This window comes from Phyllobates terribilis, unplaced genomic scaffold (assembly GCF_046119375.1).
Source record: "Phyllobates terribilis strain yellow unplaced genomic scaffold, ASM4611937v1 Scaffold_5__5_contigs__length_657084704, whole genome shotgun sequence".
NCBI lineage: Eukaryota > Metazoa > Chordata > Amphibia > Anura > Dendrobatidae > Phyllobates > Phyllobates terribilis.
Window position 1 is genome coordinate 118,509,795 of NW_027362765.1, and position 21,796 is coordinate 118,531,590.

The 21,796-nt window shown below is 43.9% G+C and overlaps 1 protein-coding gene across 3 annotated transcripts in view; it reads left to right on the plus strand.

The window, feature by feature from the left end:
* Nucleotides 1-21,796, plus strand: part of CUNH20orf96 (chromosome unknown C20orf96 homolog) — a 31,816-nt gene continuing 10,020 nt past the window's right edge. For 2 of the 3 annotated variants that reach the window (XM_073681028.1, XM_073681027.1), the window contains exons 1-7: nucleotides 1-126; nucleotides 6,614-6,716; nucleotides 7,566-7,678; nucleotides 8,485-8,634; nucleotides 9,755-9,854; nucleotides 14,402-14,559; nucleotides 14,967-15,068. In XM_073681028.1, the coding sequence (XP_073537129.1) occupies nucleotides 6,623-6,716; nucleotides 7,566-7,678; nucleotides 8,485-8,634; nucleotides 9,755-9,854; nucleotides 14,402-14,559; nucleotides 14,967-15,068 (717 nt within the window). In that variant the 5' untranslated portion in view covers nucleotides 1-126; nucleotides 6,614-6,622. Of the gene's footprint in view, nucleotides 127-6,568; nucleotides 6,717-7,565; nucleotides 7,679-8,484; nucleotides 8,635-9,754; nucleotides 9,855-14,401; nucleotides 14,560-14,966; nucleotides 15,069-21,796 lie in introns of those variants that run through there. The other variant, XM_073681026.1, reaches the window with a different exon arrangement.

The following is a 21,796-nucleotide window of genomic DNA, read 5'->3' on the forward strand; positions in this document are numbered from 1 at the left end:
TGATGACGTCAGCTTGTTTCCTTGGTAACGGATTAACACTGTTAAGGCTAGAGCGGAGAATAAAGGGGCAAACGACCGAAAAATCAGACACAAAGCGAGCGAGGAAGGCGAGAGGCCAGCTGGAGGGTACAGTCTACAGACATCTGACTGTAACTACCCCCAAGAGACAGCCTGACACACAGAGACCGTCTGAGACACATAACTACCCCCAGAGACAGCCTGACACACAGAGACCGTCTGAGAGACATAACTACCCCCAGAGACAGCCTGACACACAGAGAGTCTGAGAGACATAACTACCCCCAGAGACAGCCTGACACTCAGAGACAGCCTTACACTCAGAGACAGTCTGAGAGACATAACTACCCCCAAGAGACAGCCTGACACAGAGACAGTCTGAGAGACATAACTACCCCCAGAGACAGCCTGACACTCAGAGACCGTCTGAGAGACATAACTACCCCCAGAGACAGCCTGACACACAGAGACCGTCTGAGAGACATCACTACACCCAGAGACAGCCTGACACTTATAACTTCCCTCAGAGACAGCCTGACACACAGAGACAGTCTGAGAGACATAACTACCCCCAGAGACAGCGTGACACTCAGAGACAGTCTGAGAGACATAACTACCCCCAAGAGACAGCCTGACACACAGAGAGTCTGAGAGACATAACTACCCCCAGAGACAGCCTGACACACAAAGACCGTCTGAGAGACATAACTACCCCCAAGAGACAGCCTGACACACAGAGACAGTCTGAGAGACATAACTACCCCCAGAGACAGCCTGACACACAGAGACCGTCTGAGAGACATAACTACCCCCAGAGACAGCCTGACACTCAGAGACAGCCTGACACTCAGAGACAGTCTGAGAGACATAACTACTCCCAAGAGACAGCCTGACACACAGAGAGTCTGAGAGACATAACTACCCTCAGAGACAGCCTGACACACAGAGACCGTCTGAGAGACATAACTACCCCCAGAGACAGCCTGACACTCAGAGACAGCCTGACACTCAGAGACAGTCTGAGAGACATAACTACTCCCAAGAGACAGCCTGACACACAGAGAGTCTGAGAGACATAACTACCCCCAGAGACAGCCTGACACACAGAGACCGTCTGAGAGACATAACTACCCCCAAGAGACAGCCTGACACACAGAGACAGTCTGAGAGACATAACTACCCCCAGAGACAGCCTGACACTCAGAGACCGTCTGAGAGACATAACAACCCCTAGAGACAGCCTGACACACAGAGACCGTCTGAGAGACATCACTACACCCAGAGACAGCCTGACACTTATAACTTCCCTCAGAGACAGCCTGACACACAGAGAGTCTGAGAGACATAACTAACCCCAGAGACAGCCTGATACACAGAGACAGTCTGAGAGACATAACTACCCCCAAGAGACAGCCTGACACACAGAGACAGTCTGAGAGACATAACTACCCCCAAAGACAGCCTGACACACAGAGACCGTCTGAGAGACATAACTACCCCCAGAGACAGCCTGACACACAGAGACCGTCTGAGAGACATCACTACACCCAGAGACAGCCTGACACACAGAGACCGTCTGAGAGACATAACTACCCCCAGAGACCGTCTGACACACAGAGAGTCTGAGAGACATAACTACCCCCAAGAGACAGCCTGACACAGAGACAGTCTGAGAGACATAACTACCCCCAAGAGACAGTCTACAGATATAATTACCTCCAGAGACAGCCTGACACACAGAGACAGTCTGAGAGACATAACTACCCCCAGAGACATTCTACAGATATAACTGTCCCCAGAAACAGTCTACAGATATAATTGTCCGCAGAGACAGCCTGACACATATAACTACCCTCAGAGACAGCCTGACAGATATAACTGCCCTCATAGACAGCCTGACACGTTTAACTGCCCTCATAGACAGCCTGACACGTATAACTTCCCTCAGAGACAGCCTGACACATATAACTACCTTTAGGGACAGTCTGCAAGACATAACTACCCCTAGAGACAGTCTACAGATATAATTGTCCCCAGAGACAGCCTGACACGTATAACTGCCCTCAGTGACAGCCTGACATGTATAACTACCCCCAGAGACAGCCTGACACACAGCGACAGTCTGAGAGACATAACTACCCCCAGAGACAGTCTACAGATATAACTGTCACCAGAGACAGTCTACAGATATAATTGTCCCCAGAGACAGCCTGACATGTATAACTACCCCCAGAGACAGCCTGACACACAGAGACAGTCTGAGAGACATAACTACTCCCAGAGACAGTCTACAGATATAACTACCCCCAGAGACAGCCTGACCTACATAAATGAATCCTCCTAGCAGCAGTCTTGGGCTGTGTTCACATCTTTTTGCATTTCCGTTTGTTTTTTTTATCCATTCGAGGAGCAGAAATAACAAAAATATAACGTTACGTTACGGGACCCAATGTTTTTTTTTTCCCTAAAATCCTTTCTGACCATTTTTTGGATGAAGAGAAAAAACCTGTTCTGCACAACTTATTTTTTCTGTACAAAAGAATAGATTTTTTTCTTTTAACAGTAAATACTATGGGAAAGAAATCATATTGGAGGGTCACCTGTTCGGCTTTTCGTTTAACAGATCTGTTTTTGAGCACTGCCCTTCTCGGAGCACCAGAGGTGACAGAGACGCCTCTAGTAAAAACGGGTAACGTTAAGGACGGAACAGAAACGGATAAGAAACATAAACTAAAGTTTCCATTTGTAACCAGATGTCTGACACAGATCCGCTTTACAACAGACACTTTGGTTTCTGTTTTTGTTTTTTTCTGCCTTCATACCCACCTAGATCCATTACAAACAAATTCAAAACCGATGTGAATATAACCTGACAGAACTTCCCCTAGAGACCACCCTAGTGGCCTAAGTACCTCCAGAAACAGTCAGACTTAACCCCTTAGTGATAGAGCCAATTTTGACTTTAATGACCAAGCCAAATTTTACAATTCTGACCAGTTTCACATTATTTGTTAATAACTTTGAAACGCTTCAACGGATCCCGCTGATTCTGAGATGGTTTTTTCGTGACATATTGTACTTCATGATAGTGGTAAAATTTGTTCGATATGACGTGCATTTATTTGTGAAAAAAAACGGAAATCTGGCGAAAAAATGAAAAATTTCACAATTTTCAAACCCTTAATCCTTTATGCCCTTAAATCAGAGAGATATGTCACACAAAATGGTTAATAAATAATATTTCCCACAAGTCTACTTTATATCAGCACATTTTTTTGAAGCATCAGTTTTTTTTTGTTAGGAAGTTAGAAGGGTTAAAAGTTGCCCAGTGATTTCTCATTTTTTCAACAAGATTTACAAAAAAAACATTTTTTTTAGGGACCACTTGACATTTGAAGTGACTTTGAGGGGTCTATATGGCAGAAAATACCCAAAAGTGACACCATTCTAAAAACTGCACCTCTCAAGGTGCTCAAAACCACATTCAAGAAGTTTATTAACCCTTCACATGCTTCACAGGAACTGAAGCAATGTGGAAGGAAAAAAAATGAACATTTAACTTTTTTTTAACAAAAATTTAACTTTAGGACCACAAAATTTGTTTTGCAATTTCTCCTGAGCATGCCGATACCCCATATATGGGGGAAAACCACGGCAGGGCTCAGAAGGGAAGGAGCGGAAAATTGTCTGGAATCTAGAGCGAATGCCATGTTGCATTTGGGGAGCCCCTGATGTGCCTAAACAGTGGAAACCCCCCACAAGTAACCCCATTTTGGAAACTAGACCCCTCAAGGATTTTATCCAGGGGTATAGTGAACATTTTGAACCCACAGGTGCGACACAGAATTTGATAACATTAGGTCATCATATTGAATACGTCGTCATTAGTCTTGAGCGCAAGTGCTCGCTACTTGATTTTGCATCGGGTACTCGGGTATGCACCATGTATCGCGTGTGTTTGAGTCCATGCCCCGCATATTTTGTGGGTGTTAGACACCCCCCAAAAAAACATGCAGGGATTGCCTGTGTATGGCAGGCAATCCGCGCATGTTTTGTTTGGCTGTAACCATGAAACATGCGGGGTGGGCACTCGAGCATGTCACTCGAGGACCCGCGATACTCAGTGCATACCCGATGCAAACTCGAGTAGCGAGCACTTGCGCTCAACACTAGTAGTCATATCATTATTTTTTTTTTTTACTTTTGAAAAAATTCCAACCCTAACTCCAACCCCAAACCTAACACAACCCTAACTCAACCCCAACCCTAACCCTAACGGCAAAGAATGAAAAAAAAAAATTATTTTATCATTTTTATCTAACAAAGGGGGATTTGATTTACAATTTCTTTCCTTTTGATCACTGTAATAGGGTCTATCCCAGTGATCAAAAGGAACCAATAGGAAAAATTTCCTATTGTTGCCGGGTACCGGCCAGCAGATTTCGGCGGGCGCACTGCGCATGCGCCCACAATTTTTTTTACAGGAAGGTGACGTAGAAGGCCGAAGGACGGAGCAGGAGGGACTGAGTGATGGTAGAGGTACCGGGGGAGTTCAGGGGACATCATTTCTCTCTCCTCTGATGTGTATATCATGTCAGAGGAGAGAAATTATTTTAACAGCGGGCACAGTTTTTTTTTTTTGTGATCGCCATTATTCATTGAATAATAACAGCGATCACGTGATCGGGGACTGGAAAATCCGGCCTTGATCATGTTCTCCAGGGTCTCTGTTACTCTCGGTAGCTTAGACCCCGGAGATTTTCCTACTCTGGGGTCCCTACAGCCTTTTTCCCGATCGCCATTTTAAAATGGCAGTGAGGGAATAAGGCCCCTTAACGGCCACTGTTTTAATGTGTATCGGCGGTTGTTAAGGGGTTAAAGTGGGCCATACTTATTGGATGGCTGTCGGCTGAACGATGCTTTGACCGACAGCCATCTTAGCCGACTCTCCCATATACAGGAGCGCTCATTCAGCCGAGTTCTCTTGTGTTCTCTATGAGAAAGCCGCCGGCTGATACGTCGGCTTATCTACGGAAGAACAATGTGAACGGCAGTCCAAATTCGGACATGTGCGATCAATATCTCTCCTGAAAACTTGTCCGGCGACCCCATACACATTAGACTGTCGGCCGAACTCGTTAATATCGACACGTTTGTCTGAAATTAGTTTGTGTATGAAGACCTTTAGAAACAGTGTGACACAACCAAGAGGCAATCCAACTGATGTAACTACCCCAAGAGACAGCCTAACTGAACTGATAAAGATACTCTCAGAGATAAACAGTTTGAAAAAACTACCCCTAAGGACAGTCTGGTATAAAAAATTGTATGGACTGATATAACTACTCCTTTAGACTGCACAATCAACATATCTATCCCCAGTGAGAGTATGACTGACATGTATACCCCCACAGACAGTCTGAAATTTACCTCTATAGACAGTCTGACTGACGTAGCTACGCTCCAGAAACAGTCTGACAATTACCCCTGTAGACAGTCTGACTGACATAGCTATCCCCCTAGGGACAGTCTGACTGACATATCTACCACAAGAGACAGACTGACTCACAGATCTACCCCCAGAGAGTCTGACATTTACCCCTATAGACAGTCTGACTGACATATCTATCCTCTAGAGACAGAATGACCGACATATCTACCACAAGAGACAGTCTGACTCACAGATCTACATCCAGAGACAGTCTGACATTTACCTGTATAGACAGTCTGACTGACATAGCTATCCTCTAGAGACAGTATGACTGACATATCTACAAGAGACAGTCTGATTGACATTGCCACCCATCAGAGACAATCTGATATAATCACCCCAGAGACACTCTGACTAATGTAATTCCCCCAAGAGACTGTCTGACTGATGGAGCTACCCTCAGAGACACTGTGCACACAGGGTTGTGCTGTAGTGCAGGAACAGATTTCTGACATCCAGAATCTTGATTGAAGTATAGTTCTTTATTTAGCATCCATGAACCACTGGCCAACATAGTTGATTCCTATGACCCATTTCTTCAGACATAACACCCCCAGAGACAGTCTTGAGTGACGTAAAATTGTCTTTGTTGCCATCAGCAATCAATTACGGAGCAGAATGCAAAATTCATGCTGTGATTGGTTACTATGGGCAATAATAACAGTTTTTCCTTTAGACAGTTCCATATGCCTCCCCCATGATGACAATATTCTTTGTGAACAAATTGAAATCTAATTTCCTGTCTTGACCGTCTGGGACACAAGGTGACTGACAGCGTTGTAATACCACAAGTATCCACTGGATGGGGCACCTCACCACAAAAACACATTACACGCCAGCCTACAGGCAGAGGGGAACATGGAGTTATGTAACACTGCAGAGCTGCGAATCGCTGTCAGCTTCTCTCATGTCTAATGGGCGACTGCCTATAACCTCAGCCGAATGTTTACTCTCATCAGACTACAACTCCCACAGTCCTCAGCTGCCTATAAACTGTTTAATAGAAAGGGATACAAAATATAGATAAACCTTTAGTTGGTAGTCAAGGTTATTGGATGTGATCACATGTAGTGAATGATCCATTGTATGATTCTTTATCTTCAGGATCACAACATGTCTCAGCGGCTGATGGCAAGTGGACATCACTGTGCCGACTGTACAAAGAACGCAACCTTCCACCATGTCCCTCGCCCCATGCACTCTACAGGTAATATTACAGGTTATACTGAGATATCTGGAGAGTATATTGCTTCCATGTAACACATGCAGTCAGCAATCATAAGAGCAAGTGCTGATCTCAGTCACACAAGTAGATGGAAATGTCTCTGTAGGTCCTCAGCGCTGGGGATAACACTGTGAAGGCAAAAGTATTTGGACAAGTCCACGTTACACAGAACATGTGTCCATTACTCCAGAGTCCAGTAGTTGTGGCTTTACACCACTCCATCCTACGCTGGCATTGTGCTTGGTGATGTAAGGCGGCAGGCAGCTGCTTGGCTTTGAAGCATCCGGGGTGCAGGGTTTGTGCTCATGGTGATACAAGTGGAGGTCTGGACTCTGCGGTTATGGAGTCAGCAGAGCGTTGGTGACTTCTCTGCTCCTCAGCACTCGGTGACCCCGCTGTGTAACGTTACATGGTCTCCTGGTCCTGGCTGCGTTGTTGCGATTCCTTCCACTTCCCAATAATATCACTCACAAGTGATGGGGGAATATTTAGGAAGAAATGAATGTCAGGACCTGACTTGTTACACCAGTAATGTCCCATAACAGGACCGCGCTTGTATAAGGGGGCTCTTTACCATCAGCCATTCTTTCATAAATATTAGTAACAACAGACGACAAAGTGAGGAGCTGAATGTCATACACCAGGGGCGGGGGTGAGGGGCAGAAAGCCTGAATTCAATTATTAAGACTGTGCTTCTTATAGTGTAGGAGAAATAAAAGAAAACCCTTCTGACAGCTGAAATGGTGGAAGGAGACTTAAAAATCCTGTAGAACTAAAGGGAGTCCCTGGGGCTAAATAGCAACCTGTAAATAATACATTTACTCCACACAGGTGCTAAGAGTCCTGCAAAAGAGACAGCCCGACAAAAGACGGCAGACTATCAGCTGAGCAAGAATTATGTTACGGCCAAAGGCAAACTGAAAAGAGGTGGCCCCGTTTTGCTGGTATGTGTCCATCTATCTGCCTGTTTATCTGAGGTGGCACCTCTATTCTTCTTTCTAACAACTCCCATACATGTAGCCAATATCAGCCCATTTGTCTTTGGGCATGCAGTATGGATATCAGCCACTAGGTGGCAGCAGAACGACAGGAAATATTCTCTATCACATACAGATGTAGGATGAATACTAGAGGGGAGCAAAAAGGTTGTCAGGACCCTGGGACCAGAGCAATGCAAACTTCCTTGGCCAGCACTTGAGCACTGCCATTGGAGAGGGGGGGGGGGGTGGTTCTGGATTGTCATGACGAGAGACATCCAGCATGCCATAGTCTTGAAAATCTTTGTGCTTTACTCTATGTGATTGGTCTTATTTCTGTCATATTTCCTATATATTGAGGTGGAGATCCTCTATAAGAATATAAAATAATAAAGGAGCTGATATCTGGCTCATCATTGCTGCAACTACAATATACGGGTGTACATCGGTCAATCCAATTATTAATTTAATAAGGGCTTCAGCGTGATGATACGATCCTAAGGAGGATGGCCGAGGCTTATCTGCAATGCATCTAAAAACCTCACCCATTGATTGTTATAAAATGATTGTTAACGTCCGCAAGGTTACCCACAAAACTGAAAAGCCATGAACAATCAATTCTGAGCAATCAATTTGAAAGCCGGTGTGACCTGTATGCCGACTCGACCATGCAGCTTTCTCTCTGTGGGGCCGTACCTTTATACTATACCGTGCGCAGGTTTATTATTACATTTCTCTATATGTCTATATCTGTATTTCACTTCCACTTCCAGACATATACTACACAGTCCTTGTCTAGCCTGAATTCCCAGTGCAAGCGCCTAGAGGAGGAGAATGCCTCCATGATGAGACGAATCATGGGGGTCGAAGATGAGGCTATGAAGAGCGCCACCCTACAACTCCAGCAGTATGACAGGGCAGGGGTGAGTGTGAGGGCTGAATTTGGTAAATTAGCTTTTTTTTTAGCATTATCACTACATCTTGACCTCTACATTGAGCATGATTTTCTTTTACAGCAGCTCCTATAGCACAAGGTCCAAGCGTGACTGCTGCCTTTGCGACTATTATAGCAGAAACAAGATAAATATCTTCTGTGTACATAGGCCCGAATCTATAAGTGGGAAAGTGAACAGCTCTTCGGAGTGTCCAAGTGTGGGATCAGTTGTCTCTGGGCACTCAGCATGGTGGGAGGAAAGAGGTTCATGGTGAGGTATATGCGGTCCAGACTCACAGCTACTGAGACTTGACCATGTGGAAGACAAGGTGGTGGTGGTGGGTGGCTAAAGCCCCCGTCTCACATAGCGAGATCGCTGCTGTGTCACGGTTTTGGTAACGCAACAGCGACCTCACCAGCGATGTCGCTATGTGTGACACTTTGCAACGATCAGGCCCCTGCTGTGAGGTCGCTGATCGCTGCAAAGTGTCCTGGACCATTTTTTGGTCGTTGCCCTCCCGCTCGTCAGCACACATCGCTGTGTGTGACCAGCGGGAGCAGCGATCAGGCTGGTAACCATGGTAAACATCGGGTTACTAGGGGCACACGCGCGCCTAGTAACCCCGTTGTTTATCATGGTTACCACTCTGCTACAGTGAGCGGGAGGTTACCGCTCACTTTAGCAGGCTCGTAACCATGATAAACAACGGGTTACTAGGTGCGCGTGTGCCCCTAGTAACCCGATGTTTACCATGGTTACCAGCCTGCTAAAGTGAGCGGTAACCTCCCGCTCACTGTAGCAGAGTGGTAACCATGATAAACAACGGGTTACTAGGTGCGCGTGTGCCCCTAGTAACCCGATGTTTACCATGGTTACCAGCCTGCTCCTGCTTCAGCAGGCTGGTAACCAGGAGCAGGACATCATGGAAAGATTCTTTCCACGATGTCGCTGCTCCCCTGATCGCTGGTGAGCCTGCCTGTTTGACAGCTCACCAGCGACCACATAGCGACGCAGCAACGATCCCTGACAGGTCGTATCATTGTCGGGATCATTGCAGCGTCGCTAAGTGTGACGGGGCCTTAAATCTGGTTTCTTTATCTCCCCTTAGAGTAATATCCGCGCAGTACAGATATGGACCGAACATCAAACTCGAGAGTCTCAACGGGATCTGGAGGTGACCAGGGAAATGAGCGAGGAACGTGTGAATGGTGAGGGTCCGCTAAGTCCTGTATTTTCTTTATAAATAGCAATAAGTGTACAGAAAAAATCCTTTATCTGTCATCATTGAGATCTGATAAGTGCTGGATTATTAGAAAAGATGCAAAAGTCACTTACCTGCAGGGGCAGAAGATGGTCAGGATGAGAGCCCATGTAACGTACGCTGGTACTGGGTGTTTAACCCTATTATGTGCTGATCACCGCACTTATGTGGCTTTACACAGGGAGAGGACTCCATCTTTTAGCCCATTGTTACTTGATGTTATGTGAATGCCAGGTGCTCATAGATTACCATGGCAGCCACAGGCATGACAATGGCTTCTGAGTTTGTAACACTGACAGGTAAATGCACTGCAATATACTATTATTACAATGTCCTATTGAAGGAATCAAATGAGGATTAGTGGGACTAATTAAAAATGTATGGACAAAAAATCCTATATTGTCTTTTAAAAAAATACTTATCTTTATTAATTAACTTTTTTTAGTTATTCAAAAGTGGTAACAGTTAACAAAAACTTTGCCCCTTCCCGCAGCAAAAAAATAATTATTAACCCCTTAGCAACTTTTATAGAATATTTACAGTGGATGTGCTCACTTACTATAGGGACTAAAGCTGAGCGTGCTCTGTACAGTACAGGTGCCAGCTGTGTTATACAGCCGCACCCAAGAGTAACTGCTTGCTAGCTCTGATCCCAACCTTTTGGGTGCTGTTGTCAGTCGTGACATCAGCATTTTAGGGGTTAAGAACAGGGGATTGTTTTGGACACCCATGGCTCCCCTTTTCCCATGACTCAATCACATGGTGCCGATTGGTTGTTGTTGCAGCACAGGGGCCTTCTGAAGGCTACCATGTCTGCCATGTTTGTATAACTATGATGCCAAGCCTGTGTGTCACGTTTGTGTTGGGACTATGGGTACTAACCATGTCCATAGAACTAGGGGCGCCCTAGTCTATTGCTGTCCCCCGGATTACTCCTTAAGGTGGAGACGCCAAGTTCACGTGCATTGCTATGCTCCTATATCAACCCTTATCTGTCCCCTCCCCCACCCAGGTTAGTGGGAAGCTGAAGTGTATAGGAACGCACTAACCAGGCAAACAAGGGAAGATGGACAGGGATAAATGAAAAAATACCAAACATACAAAATTCACACACCAAACAACAGAGTAGGACACAGAGGAGTTAAAGGAAAGACAAACCAAATAGGAGAGGATGAGGATGATGTGTACACAGATAAAACTCCAAGCAATGGTCTCCTGACAAAACGCCAACTCCAAACCACGAACTACACCTCCAACTCCATAACCAGGCAGTAAGAACACTGGCAACCCCTAAGTGCCAGAGGCGAGCATATAAAGCTGAGGGGAGTGGCCAACACTGAACAGCTGAGAACATCTAAGCAGGAAAGCTCCAGAAGCTTCAACTGAACAGATTAACCCCTGCACTGCTAGCAAGGAGAAAACCTGCATTGTTTAATAAGATAGTGAAGTACTTCTAACCAATGCAGGAGTACGTGAAACCAGACACCACGGTCTTCTGGCCCCTCTCTGTCGCGGTGTCCCTGTGACACTGTGGCTGTGCTTTATAGTTGATCACCAATTTTACAATACACTTCAGGTTCAAGTCCCCAAGGGTTACAAAATGTTGAAAAGATTGAATGTCATAAAAACAAAGGTGGAATTTCTGGGGTTTTCTTTCAATTCCATCCCACTTATAATTTTTTTTCCCATTTTTCTGTACATTATATGGTAAAGTGAATGATATCATTCAAAACTACAAACTCATCCCGCAATAAAAAAAAATCTCATATGATTATGTCGACAGAAAAAATTAAAAAAGTTATGGATCTTAATATAATGGTAAAAAGAAAGCCCAAAAACAAAAAAGTGGGGTTACATTTTATTCAATACAAAAAAAGCTGTGTTCTTAAGAGGTTAAAACAGAAATTTGAAAACATCTGAATTGTCCATCTGTAAGACTAAGAAACACATAGCCATGTTCGAATTCCTTGATTTGTAAGTGCCTATTAAATGAAACCCTGTTATCGGAGTCCTGTGACTGCGGCAGGTGATTGAGATGAGTGTTTGCCACCTACCAGGACTGTTGTTATTACAGCTCAGGACCTCTCAAGGAATCAGCACTTGGCAGCCATCTGTAAACTGTAAACCTTTCTCAAAAACCTAAACTGAGCTCATTCCCTAACCGCTGTAAACACAGTAACATGAGCCCTCGTAAAATGAAGGATTTCAGCTCCGCATCGCAGAGGAATTCACTGCACCCAGGGAGTAAATGTAGAGTGTTCACCAGTAGAGGTACGGTCATATATAGCTGTCATATCCCCACAGTTGCAACAACAGTCAAATAGGGGAAGGCCGGGACCCTACAACAATCCCAAGAACGGAGCTCTGAAACCTCTAGAATGTGGCACATCCGAACTCCGTCTTAAGTAGAGCATCCACTCCATCCACTGTAAATGGGGCTGATGGAAATAGTCGAGCGTTATACTCCACTTTCTCTGGCAGCCCGACAGATAATTATTAGAGCAAAGATGGAGCATACACACCTCTGCTCCATTCAGCCCAGGCCTGCAGTACCACGTTTTCATAGTTATAGAGCTCAGATCTCAGAATCTCTAGGGGTTCCCGAGGTCGGACACCCAGCGATCAGCAAGTTATTCCCTATCCTGAGGATAGGGAATAATTTGTTAATTTGGGAATGTCATAGAAATATTAAAAATCTCTGCAGTTACTGTAGTGCAGGGACATTCATCTCCCCTCCTCCCTCCTCCTCTATCACACAGATTAGCAGTCGGAAAAGAGCTTGCAATCTAAGCTGCCTATATGTAGAATGTCCATTTGACAAGTAGGAAATTAGATGTAGTTGGATAGTGAACCATCTTAATTAACATGCAAGAGCTCCTTTTAGGACAAAAGACCCCGGCAGTACTAAAGGGGCTGTGTTTTGTGTGTAAGCAAAGAGTTATAATTGAGACAGGAAAAGTCTTTTCAGAGGGTTGGGACATATGTTTACACATAGACACGGAAGTGGAAGAAGCCTTTTGTCCCCAGGAAAACATTATCCCTTTAAGGGAAATATTACATCTGCAGCCAGTCGAACCTGCATCGAGGAAAAGATAGGAATATCGGGGTGTGTATGGATCCGGTATTGATGAGACATACATTTTCAGTTTCAGAGCTTATTAGGGAAGAAGATGCATATTTTCTCATAACTGTAATCCCTGCCTATCAGCCACAAATCAGTAATGGGAAGACAGCTGACAACAGCCAGGTCATGTTTGGTCTCTGGGTAATGGTAAAATCCCCCCAAAAATATGGGGGCGATCTCTAACATCTGCAATCATCCAGAGAGGAGTTATCGCATAAGTTGGGAATTTCATAAAATCCTGAAGGGCTGAGGACAGCCCACAACCCAGCCCACGTGAGGTCATCACAGGAACGAGGGGTGTGGCTGTAACTCAGGGGCTGATAAAAGATCAAGCCGAATTATGATCTGGGTTCCTACAGAGAGATACACGTCATGTATGAATGAATCCCATTCACTGAACGTCCCCAAGCGAAGCGCTCTCCTTCGGCTAAGTTGATTCATCTCTGTCAGCGGTGTAGTAAGTTCTTTTATTAATCCCTTTTATTTTCTGTAATTGTATATGCTGTATTGTTTTATCCCCTTTGTTAAAACTTTTGTATATTTTTTTATAAACACTGCCTCATTTTGGATTAAATATAAAATGTTCTGTTCCTTTTGTTCCGTAAACTGTGCCTCAAAGCCATATGCTACCTACCAGGCCTCCAGTGAGCCGGTAAAAATGACTGTTGGCGGCAGCTAATACTCTTTCTTGGATTATCGTGGAGTTCACAGTGACTGTACTGGGGGTATATACACACATTCCATTTGTTGGAAGCAGAGGTGTATATACCATACGCCCACTGTTAGTTTTCTGATAACCGGCCTATTGGTGCAAACAGCCTGTGGCCTCCTCCACTAATCATCGGCCAATCGTGTAATTATCTGGGCGATAGGAGGCAAGAAAGCGGGTGGGGTTGAAATATGACACCCCTGGCTGTGATCCTTCACAGGGATTAACCCTTTAATGTCTATTTTTCAACATTTGACTACACATCCAGATGTTCTTAAAGGGACACAACCTATATTCTGTCTTCTCTGCGTTTGCACTTTACGCTAATAGTGATAAAGTCATAATTTTTTTGCAGTGCAATTACAGGTAGCATTATTCCTGCCATTCATTACCACGTTTTGTTACCACGCCATTTATTGTCAAGTGGTCAATAGGAAAATGTTGAGGTTTTTTATGCCTTTTTTGTTGCATTTCTACTAGTATGGATCCAGCATGCTGTATGTATGACTTTTTTTCCTACATGTCTTTCTATAGACTTGTCCATAGGATTTAAAAAAAACTGATGAAATTTACATTTTTATTTTTCAACCAGCCACAAAAGGCTGACAAAAACAGTGTAAAAGTAGCCTTAAAGAATGAAAACCTGTTCTGTCAATTTCAGTAGTGCATTGTCAGCTGCAGAATTGTGAAGAAAAGATTCAAGAAGCCCAGAAAGATCTTAAACAACTGCGAGATTACCGAGACCGGGGCCATTCTATGAAAACCCTTCAGGCCGCAGAGCTCGAGAGACAGATACGTATATTATGTGATCTGCATCAGGTGAGAAGCATTAGATTTAATGTTCAGCTATCTGGCCTCACCATGTGATATTTACTATAGTCAGACCCCCCCCCCTTACTCTCTGTGCACCGGTCTCTTCTGCAGTGATGCATCAGTGGGACAGACCACTGCACATATAATGGGGGATTCTAACTTCACAAAGAAATACTCTATACTCTGGGTTAAACTATGACTTATGGCCACATGGGAACGCTGCAGCCTGTGATTGACCACAATGTTTACATGTCGATTTGACACTTTGTTACTAAAGGCTAGGATACAAAGAAAGCACACCTCACCATTCTAGTGCCTACAGCATATGGATAAGGCTTCTTAAAATGTCATCCATTATGGATTTTCTGCTGCTTTAAGCATTTGTGACTTTTCCCTTTCATGTCCTTCACCAGGATCAGGCGGCTGATGTGGAAGCGTTGGCTCAGACAGAGATTGAAAAGTTGTTGGAAAGTCATCAGAAAGTGAAGGACGGTGTTCTCCAGGGTGTAGTGAAGGTGAGTGATACCAAGGTTTTTTTTCACAGAGACTTACCTAATAAAGTCACCAGACTACAGTGCATTGTGCTCAATCTATTGCTATTGCTCATATATAGTGATAACTGTTACATAAGCCTCTCTTGATGGAGGAGAGAGGCTCTTCTAGAAGACCTTGAACAAGGGTAATGTTGCTGTAGGGTGAACCCCCACTCCATGAGTACAGTCCTGTTATTCACAATGTAGAAAAAAGCTGAAGAAGACATAAAAACCTCTTGTAATAGTGGTAGTACATAGAGCTACTGTGTATACCATTACATTGAAATACAACTCATTTTGCAACTGACGTGACAAATATATAAATGACCATAGAATGGGAGAAAGGATATTTATAATCAACAAATAATTGGGAATTGGTCTTCAAACATTATCACAGTGCAGACCTTTATACCATTGCACCATTATATTGCAGTCGAACAAGATTTCAAAGGGCTATTCCTAACATGGCAGGATCATAGAAGGTGAGCGCATGCCCAGTCACTGGTTAATTTTAGAGCCCCATTATTGGTATCGATGGGGGTCCCAGCATTCAGAACCCCAGCGATCAGCTAGTTACCGCCTATCTTGTGGATAGGTGACAACTTGCCAAATTGGGAATATCCCTTTAATCATTCCACAACGATTAAAGAGATATTCCCAATTTGGCAAGTCATTATATATATATATATATATATATATATATATATATATATATATATATATATATATATATACAGGGTGGTCCAAAAGTAGGTGGCCAGAAAATAATAACATTTATTTTGATTTATATATAAAATTATATTTACTAACACAAGCATAACATTGACAATTAAATTTTATTCTGAACAATAATACAAAAGCCCTTAAATTTTATCAACGCAGGTGCTCAAACTGTTTTCCATTACAATTTGCACAGCTTTGAAGTCGGCCTCTTACGCTTCAAGAAACTTTTTTGCACAAGTCTCTTTGGGTATTAATTTCTTGAAATGCATCTCTTATGTCATTTTTCAAATCACTGACACTTTTTGGTTTTCGACTATAAACTTTGTGAGGAATGAAAAGTGGAATCTGATTGGTTGGTAAGGGCAACTGAGCCAGTTTCACTTTTCACCATGTGTGATAAATGTCCCCCTTCATAACCTTATTACACTTTCTATCCACCTACTTTTGGACCACCCTGTATATATATATATATATATATATATATATATATATATATATATATATATATATATACTGCTCAAAAAAAATAAAGGGAACACTCAAATAACACATCCTAGATCTGAATGAATGAAATATTCTCATTGAATACTTTGTTCTGTACAAAGTTGAATGTGCTGACAACAAAATCACACGAAAATCATCAATGGAAATCAAATTTATTAACCAATGGAGGCCTGGATTTGGAGTCACCCCCAAAATTAAAGTGGAAAAACACACTACAGGCTGATCCAACTTTGATGTAATGTCCTTAAAACAAGTCAAAATGAGGCTCCGTATTGTGTGTGGCCTCCACGTGCCTGTATGCCCTCCCTACAACGCCTGGGCATGCTCCTGATGAGGTTGCGGATGGTCTCCTGTGGGGTCTCCTCCCAGACCTGGACTAAAGCATCCGCCAACTCCTGTACAGTCTGTGGTACAACGTGACGTTGGTGGATGGAGCGAGACATGATGTCCCAGATGTGCTCAATCGGATTCAGGTCTGGGGAACAGGCGCGCCAGTCCATAGCTTCAATGCCTTCATCTTGCAGGAACTGCTGACACACTCCAGCCACATGAGGTCTGGCATTGTCCTGCATTAGGAGGAACCCAGGGCCAACCGCACCGGCATATGGTCTCACAAGGGGTCTGAGGATCTCATCTCGGTACCTAATGGCAGTCAGGCTACCTCTGGCGAGCACATGGAGGGCTGTGCAGTCCTCCAAAGAAATGCCACCCCACACCATTACTGACCCACTGCCAAACCGGTCATGCTGAAGGATGTTGTATGCAGCAGATCGCTCTCCACGGCGTCTCCAGACTCTGTCACGTCTGTCACATGTGCTCAGTGTGAACCTGCTTTCATCTGTGAAGAGCACAGGGCGCTAGAGGCGGCTTTGCCAATTCTGGTGTTCTGTGGCAAATGCCAAGTGTCCTGCACGGTGTTGGGCTGTGAGCACAACCCCCCATCTGTGGACGTCAGGCCCTCATACCACCCTCATGGAGTCGGTTTCTAACCGTTTGTGCAGACACATGCACATTTGTGGCCTGCTGGAGGTCATTTTGCAGGGCTCTGGCAGTGCTCCTCCTGTTCCTCCTTGCACAAAGGCGGATAGCGATCCTGCTGCTGGGTTGTTGCCCTCCTACGGCCCCCTCCACGTCTCCTGGTGTACTGGCCTGTCTCCTAGTAGCGCCTCCAGACTCTGGACACTACGCTGACAGAAACAGCAAACCTTCTTGCCACAGCTCGCATTGATGTGCCATCCTGGATGAGCTGCACTACCTCAGCAACTTCTGTGGGTTGTAGAGTCCGTCTCATGCTACCACGAGTGGGAAAGCACAACCAACATTCAAAAGTGACCAAAACATCAGCCAGAAAGCATTGGTATTGAGATGTGGTCTGTGGTCCCCACCTGCAGAACCACTCCTTTATTGAGGGTGTCTTGATAATTGCCAATAATTTCCATCTATTGTCTATTCCATTTGCACAACAGCATGTGAAATTGATTGTCAATCAGTGTTGCTTCCTAAGTGGACAGTTTGATTTCACAGAAGTTTGATTTACTTGGAGTTATATTCTGCTGTTTAAGTGTTCCCTTTATTTTTTGAGCAGTGTATATATGTATATGTGTATATAGTCAAAAAAAATAGATTTAAAGCAGCACAAGAAAAAGATTTTTTTTGAAAAAAGGTGCAAAGCCCCCCCAGGTACACACCAGTCCTTTGAATATCCAAGAAAAAGAATGGAGGCAGCACTCAAACTGATGATGAAAAAATTGTGTTTTAATAGCCCATGTGGCTGTGCAACGTTTCGGTCCCAAGATATGGACCTTTTTCACGTTGCACAGCCACATGGGCTATTAAAAGACAAATTTTTCATCATCAGTTTGAGTGCTGCCTCCATTCTTTTTCTTGTGTATATGTATGTGTATATATATATATATATATATATATATATATATATATATATATATATATATACAGTACAGACCAAAAGTTTGGACACACCTTCTCATTTAAAGATTTTTCTGTGTTTTCATGACTATGAAAATTGTACATTCACACTGAAGGCATCAAAACTATGAATTAACACATGTGGAATTATATACTTAACAAAAAAGTGTGAAACAACTGAAAATATGTCTTATATTCTAGGATCTTCAAAGTAGCCACCTTTTGCTTTGATGACTTCTTTGCACACTCTTGGCATTCTCTTGATGAGCTTCAAGAGGTAGTCACTGGAAATAGTCTTCCAACAATCCTGAAGGAGTTCCAGAGATGCTTAGCACTTGTTGGCCCTTTTGCCTTCACTCTGCGGTCCAGCTCTCCCCAAACCATCTCGATTGGGTTCAGGTCTGGTGACTGTGCAGGCCAGGTCATCTTGCGTAGCACCCCATCACTCTCCTTCTTGGTCAGATAGCCCTTACACAGCCTGGAGGTGTGTTTGTGGTCATTGTCCTGTTGAAAAATAAATGATGGTTCAACTAAACGTAAACGGGATGGAATAGCATGCCGCTGCAAGATGCTGTGGTAGCCATGCTGGTTTAGTATGCCTTCAATTTTGGTTAAATCCCCAACAGTGTCACCAGCAAAGCACCCCCACACCATCACACCTCCTCCTCCATGCTTCACGGTGGGAACCAGGCATGTAGAGTCCATCCGTTCACTTTTTCTGCGTCGCACAAAGACACGGTGGTTGGAACCAAAGATCTCAAATTTGGACTCATCAGACCAAAGCACAGATTTCCACTGGTCTAATGTCCATTCCTTGTGTTCTTTAGCCCAAATAAGTCTCTTCTGCTTGTTGCCTGTCCTAAGCAGTGGTTCCTAGCAGCTATTTTACCATGAAGGCCTGCTGCACAAAGTCTCCTTTTAACAGTTGTTGTAGAGATGTGTCTGCTGCTATAACTCTGTGTGGCATTGACCTGGTCTCTAATCTGAGCTGCTGTTAACCTGCGATTTCTGAGGCTGGTGACTCGGATAAACTTATCCTCAGAAGCAGAGGTGACTCTTGGTCTTCCTTTCCTGGGGCTGTCCTCATGTGAGCCAGTTTCTTTGTAGCGCTTGATGGTTTTTGCAACTGCACTTGGGGACACTTTCAAAGTTTGCCCAATTTTTCGGACTGACTGACCTTCATTTCTTAAAGTAATGATGGCCACTCGTTTTTCTTTACTTAGCTGCTTTTTTCTTGCCATAATACAAATTCTAACAGTCTATTCAGTAGGACTATCAGCTGTGTATCCTCCTGACTTCTGCACAACACAACTGATGGTCCCAACCCAATTTATAAGGCAAGAAATCTCACTTATTAAACCTGACAGGGCACACCTGTGAAGTGAAAACCATTTCCGGTGACTACCTCTTGAAGCTCATCAAGAGAATGCCAAGAGTGTGCAAAGCAGTCATGAAAGCAAAAGGTGGCTACTTTGAAGAACCTAGAACATAAGACATATTTTCAGTTGTTTCACACTTTTTTGTTAAGTATATAATTCCACATGTGTTAATTCATAGTTTTGATGCCTTCAGTGTGAATGTACAATTTTCATAGTCATGAAAATACAGAAAAATCTTTAAATGAGAAGGTGTGTCCAAACTTTTGGTCTGTACTGTGTGTATATATATATATATATATATATATATATATATATATATATATATGTATTTATACAGTGCCTACAAGTAGTATTCAACCCCCTGCAGATTTAGCTGGTTGACACATGCGGAATTAACTTGGCATTGTGACATTTGTACTGTAGATCAGCCTGGAAGTGGGAAATGCACTGCAGCAAATTTTCTTTTTGTTTTTTTTAAAACGTTAAAAGTTAATTCAGCGTGTCATTTATTATTCAACCCCTCAAACCACAAGAATTCTGTTTGGCCCCCTAAAGTATTAAGAAGTAGTTCAGGCACCAAGAATAATGAGCTTCACATGTGTGGATTAAAGATCTCTTTTGCCAGCCTTTTCTGACTATTTAAGACCCTCCCCAAACTTGTGAACAGCACTCAGACATGGTCAACATGGGAAAGACAAAGGAGCATTCCAAGGCCATCAGAGACAAGATCGTGGAGGGTCACAAGGCTGGCAAGGGGTACAAAACCCTTTCCAAGGAGTTGGGCCTACCTGTCTCCACTGTTGGGAGCATCATCCGTAAGTGGAAGGCTTATGGAACTACTGTTAGCCTTCCACGGCCTGGACAGCCTTTGAAAGTGTCCTCCCGTGCCGAGGCCAGGCTTGTCCGAAGAGTCAAGGCTAACCCAAGGACAACAAGGAAGGAGCTCCGGGAAGATCTCATGGCAGTGGGGACATTGGTTTCAGTCAATACCATAAGTAACGTACTCCACCGCAATGGTCTCCGTTCCAGACGAGCCTGTATGGTACCTTTACTTTCAAAGCGTCATGTCAAGGCTCGTCTACAGTTTGCTCATGATCACTTGGAGGACTCTGAGACAGACTGGTTCAAGGTTCTATGGTCTGATGAGACCAAGATCGAGATCTTTGGTGCCAACCACACACGTGACGTTTGGAGACTGGATGGCACTGCATACGACCCCAAGAATACCATCCCTACAGTCAAGCATGGTGGTGGCAGCATCATGCTGTGGGGCTGTTTCTCAGCCAAGGGGCCTGGCCATCTGGTCCGCATCCATGGGAAGATGGATAGCATGGCCTACCTGGAGATTTTGGCCAAGAACCTCCGCTCCTCCATCAAGGATCTTAAGATGGGTCGTAATTTCATCTTCCAACAAGACAACGACCCAAAGCACACAGCCAAGAAAACCAAGGCCTGGTTCAAGAGGGAAAAAGTCAAGGTGTTGGAGTGGCCTAGTCAGTCTCCTGACCTTAACCCAATTGAAAACTTGTGGAAGGAGCTCAAGAATAAAGTCCACATGAGACACCCAAAGAACCTAGATAACTTGGAGAAGATCTGCATGGAGGAGTGGGCCAAGATAACTCCACAGACCTGTGCCGGCCTGATCAGGTCTTATAAAAGACGATTATTAGCTGTAATTGCAAACAAGGGTTATTCCACAAAATATTAAACATAGGGGTTGTATAATAATTGACCCACACTTTTATGTTTAAAATTTAATAAAATTCAACTGAGCAACATAACTTTTTGGTTTGTAAGATTTATGCTTCTGTTCATAAAACCTACTCTCGTTTGCAGTTTGAAGGCTCTAACTTATTTGCATCTTATCAAACCAGCTAAATCTGCAGGGGGTTGAATACTACTTGTAGGCACTGTATGTGTGTATATATATATATATATATATATATATATATATATATATATATATAGAGAGAGAGGTAAGAAGTCTACACACCTCTGTTTTTTTGTCATGTAGAAGAATCATTTCACAACTTTTTCCTGTAGCATCGGCGTCTCTGCCTCCTGTCAGGCAGAGACGCCGTTCCCCTCACTGCCGCGGTCCCAGTCCAGCGTCTTCCTGTTCCTCTGCTGCTAAGGCGCGCACTGCGCGCATCTTCCCGGGCACTGTGCTTAGGGCGC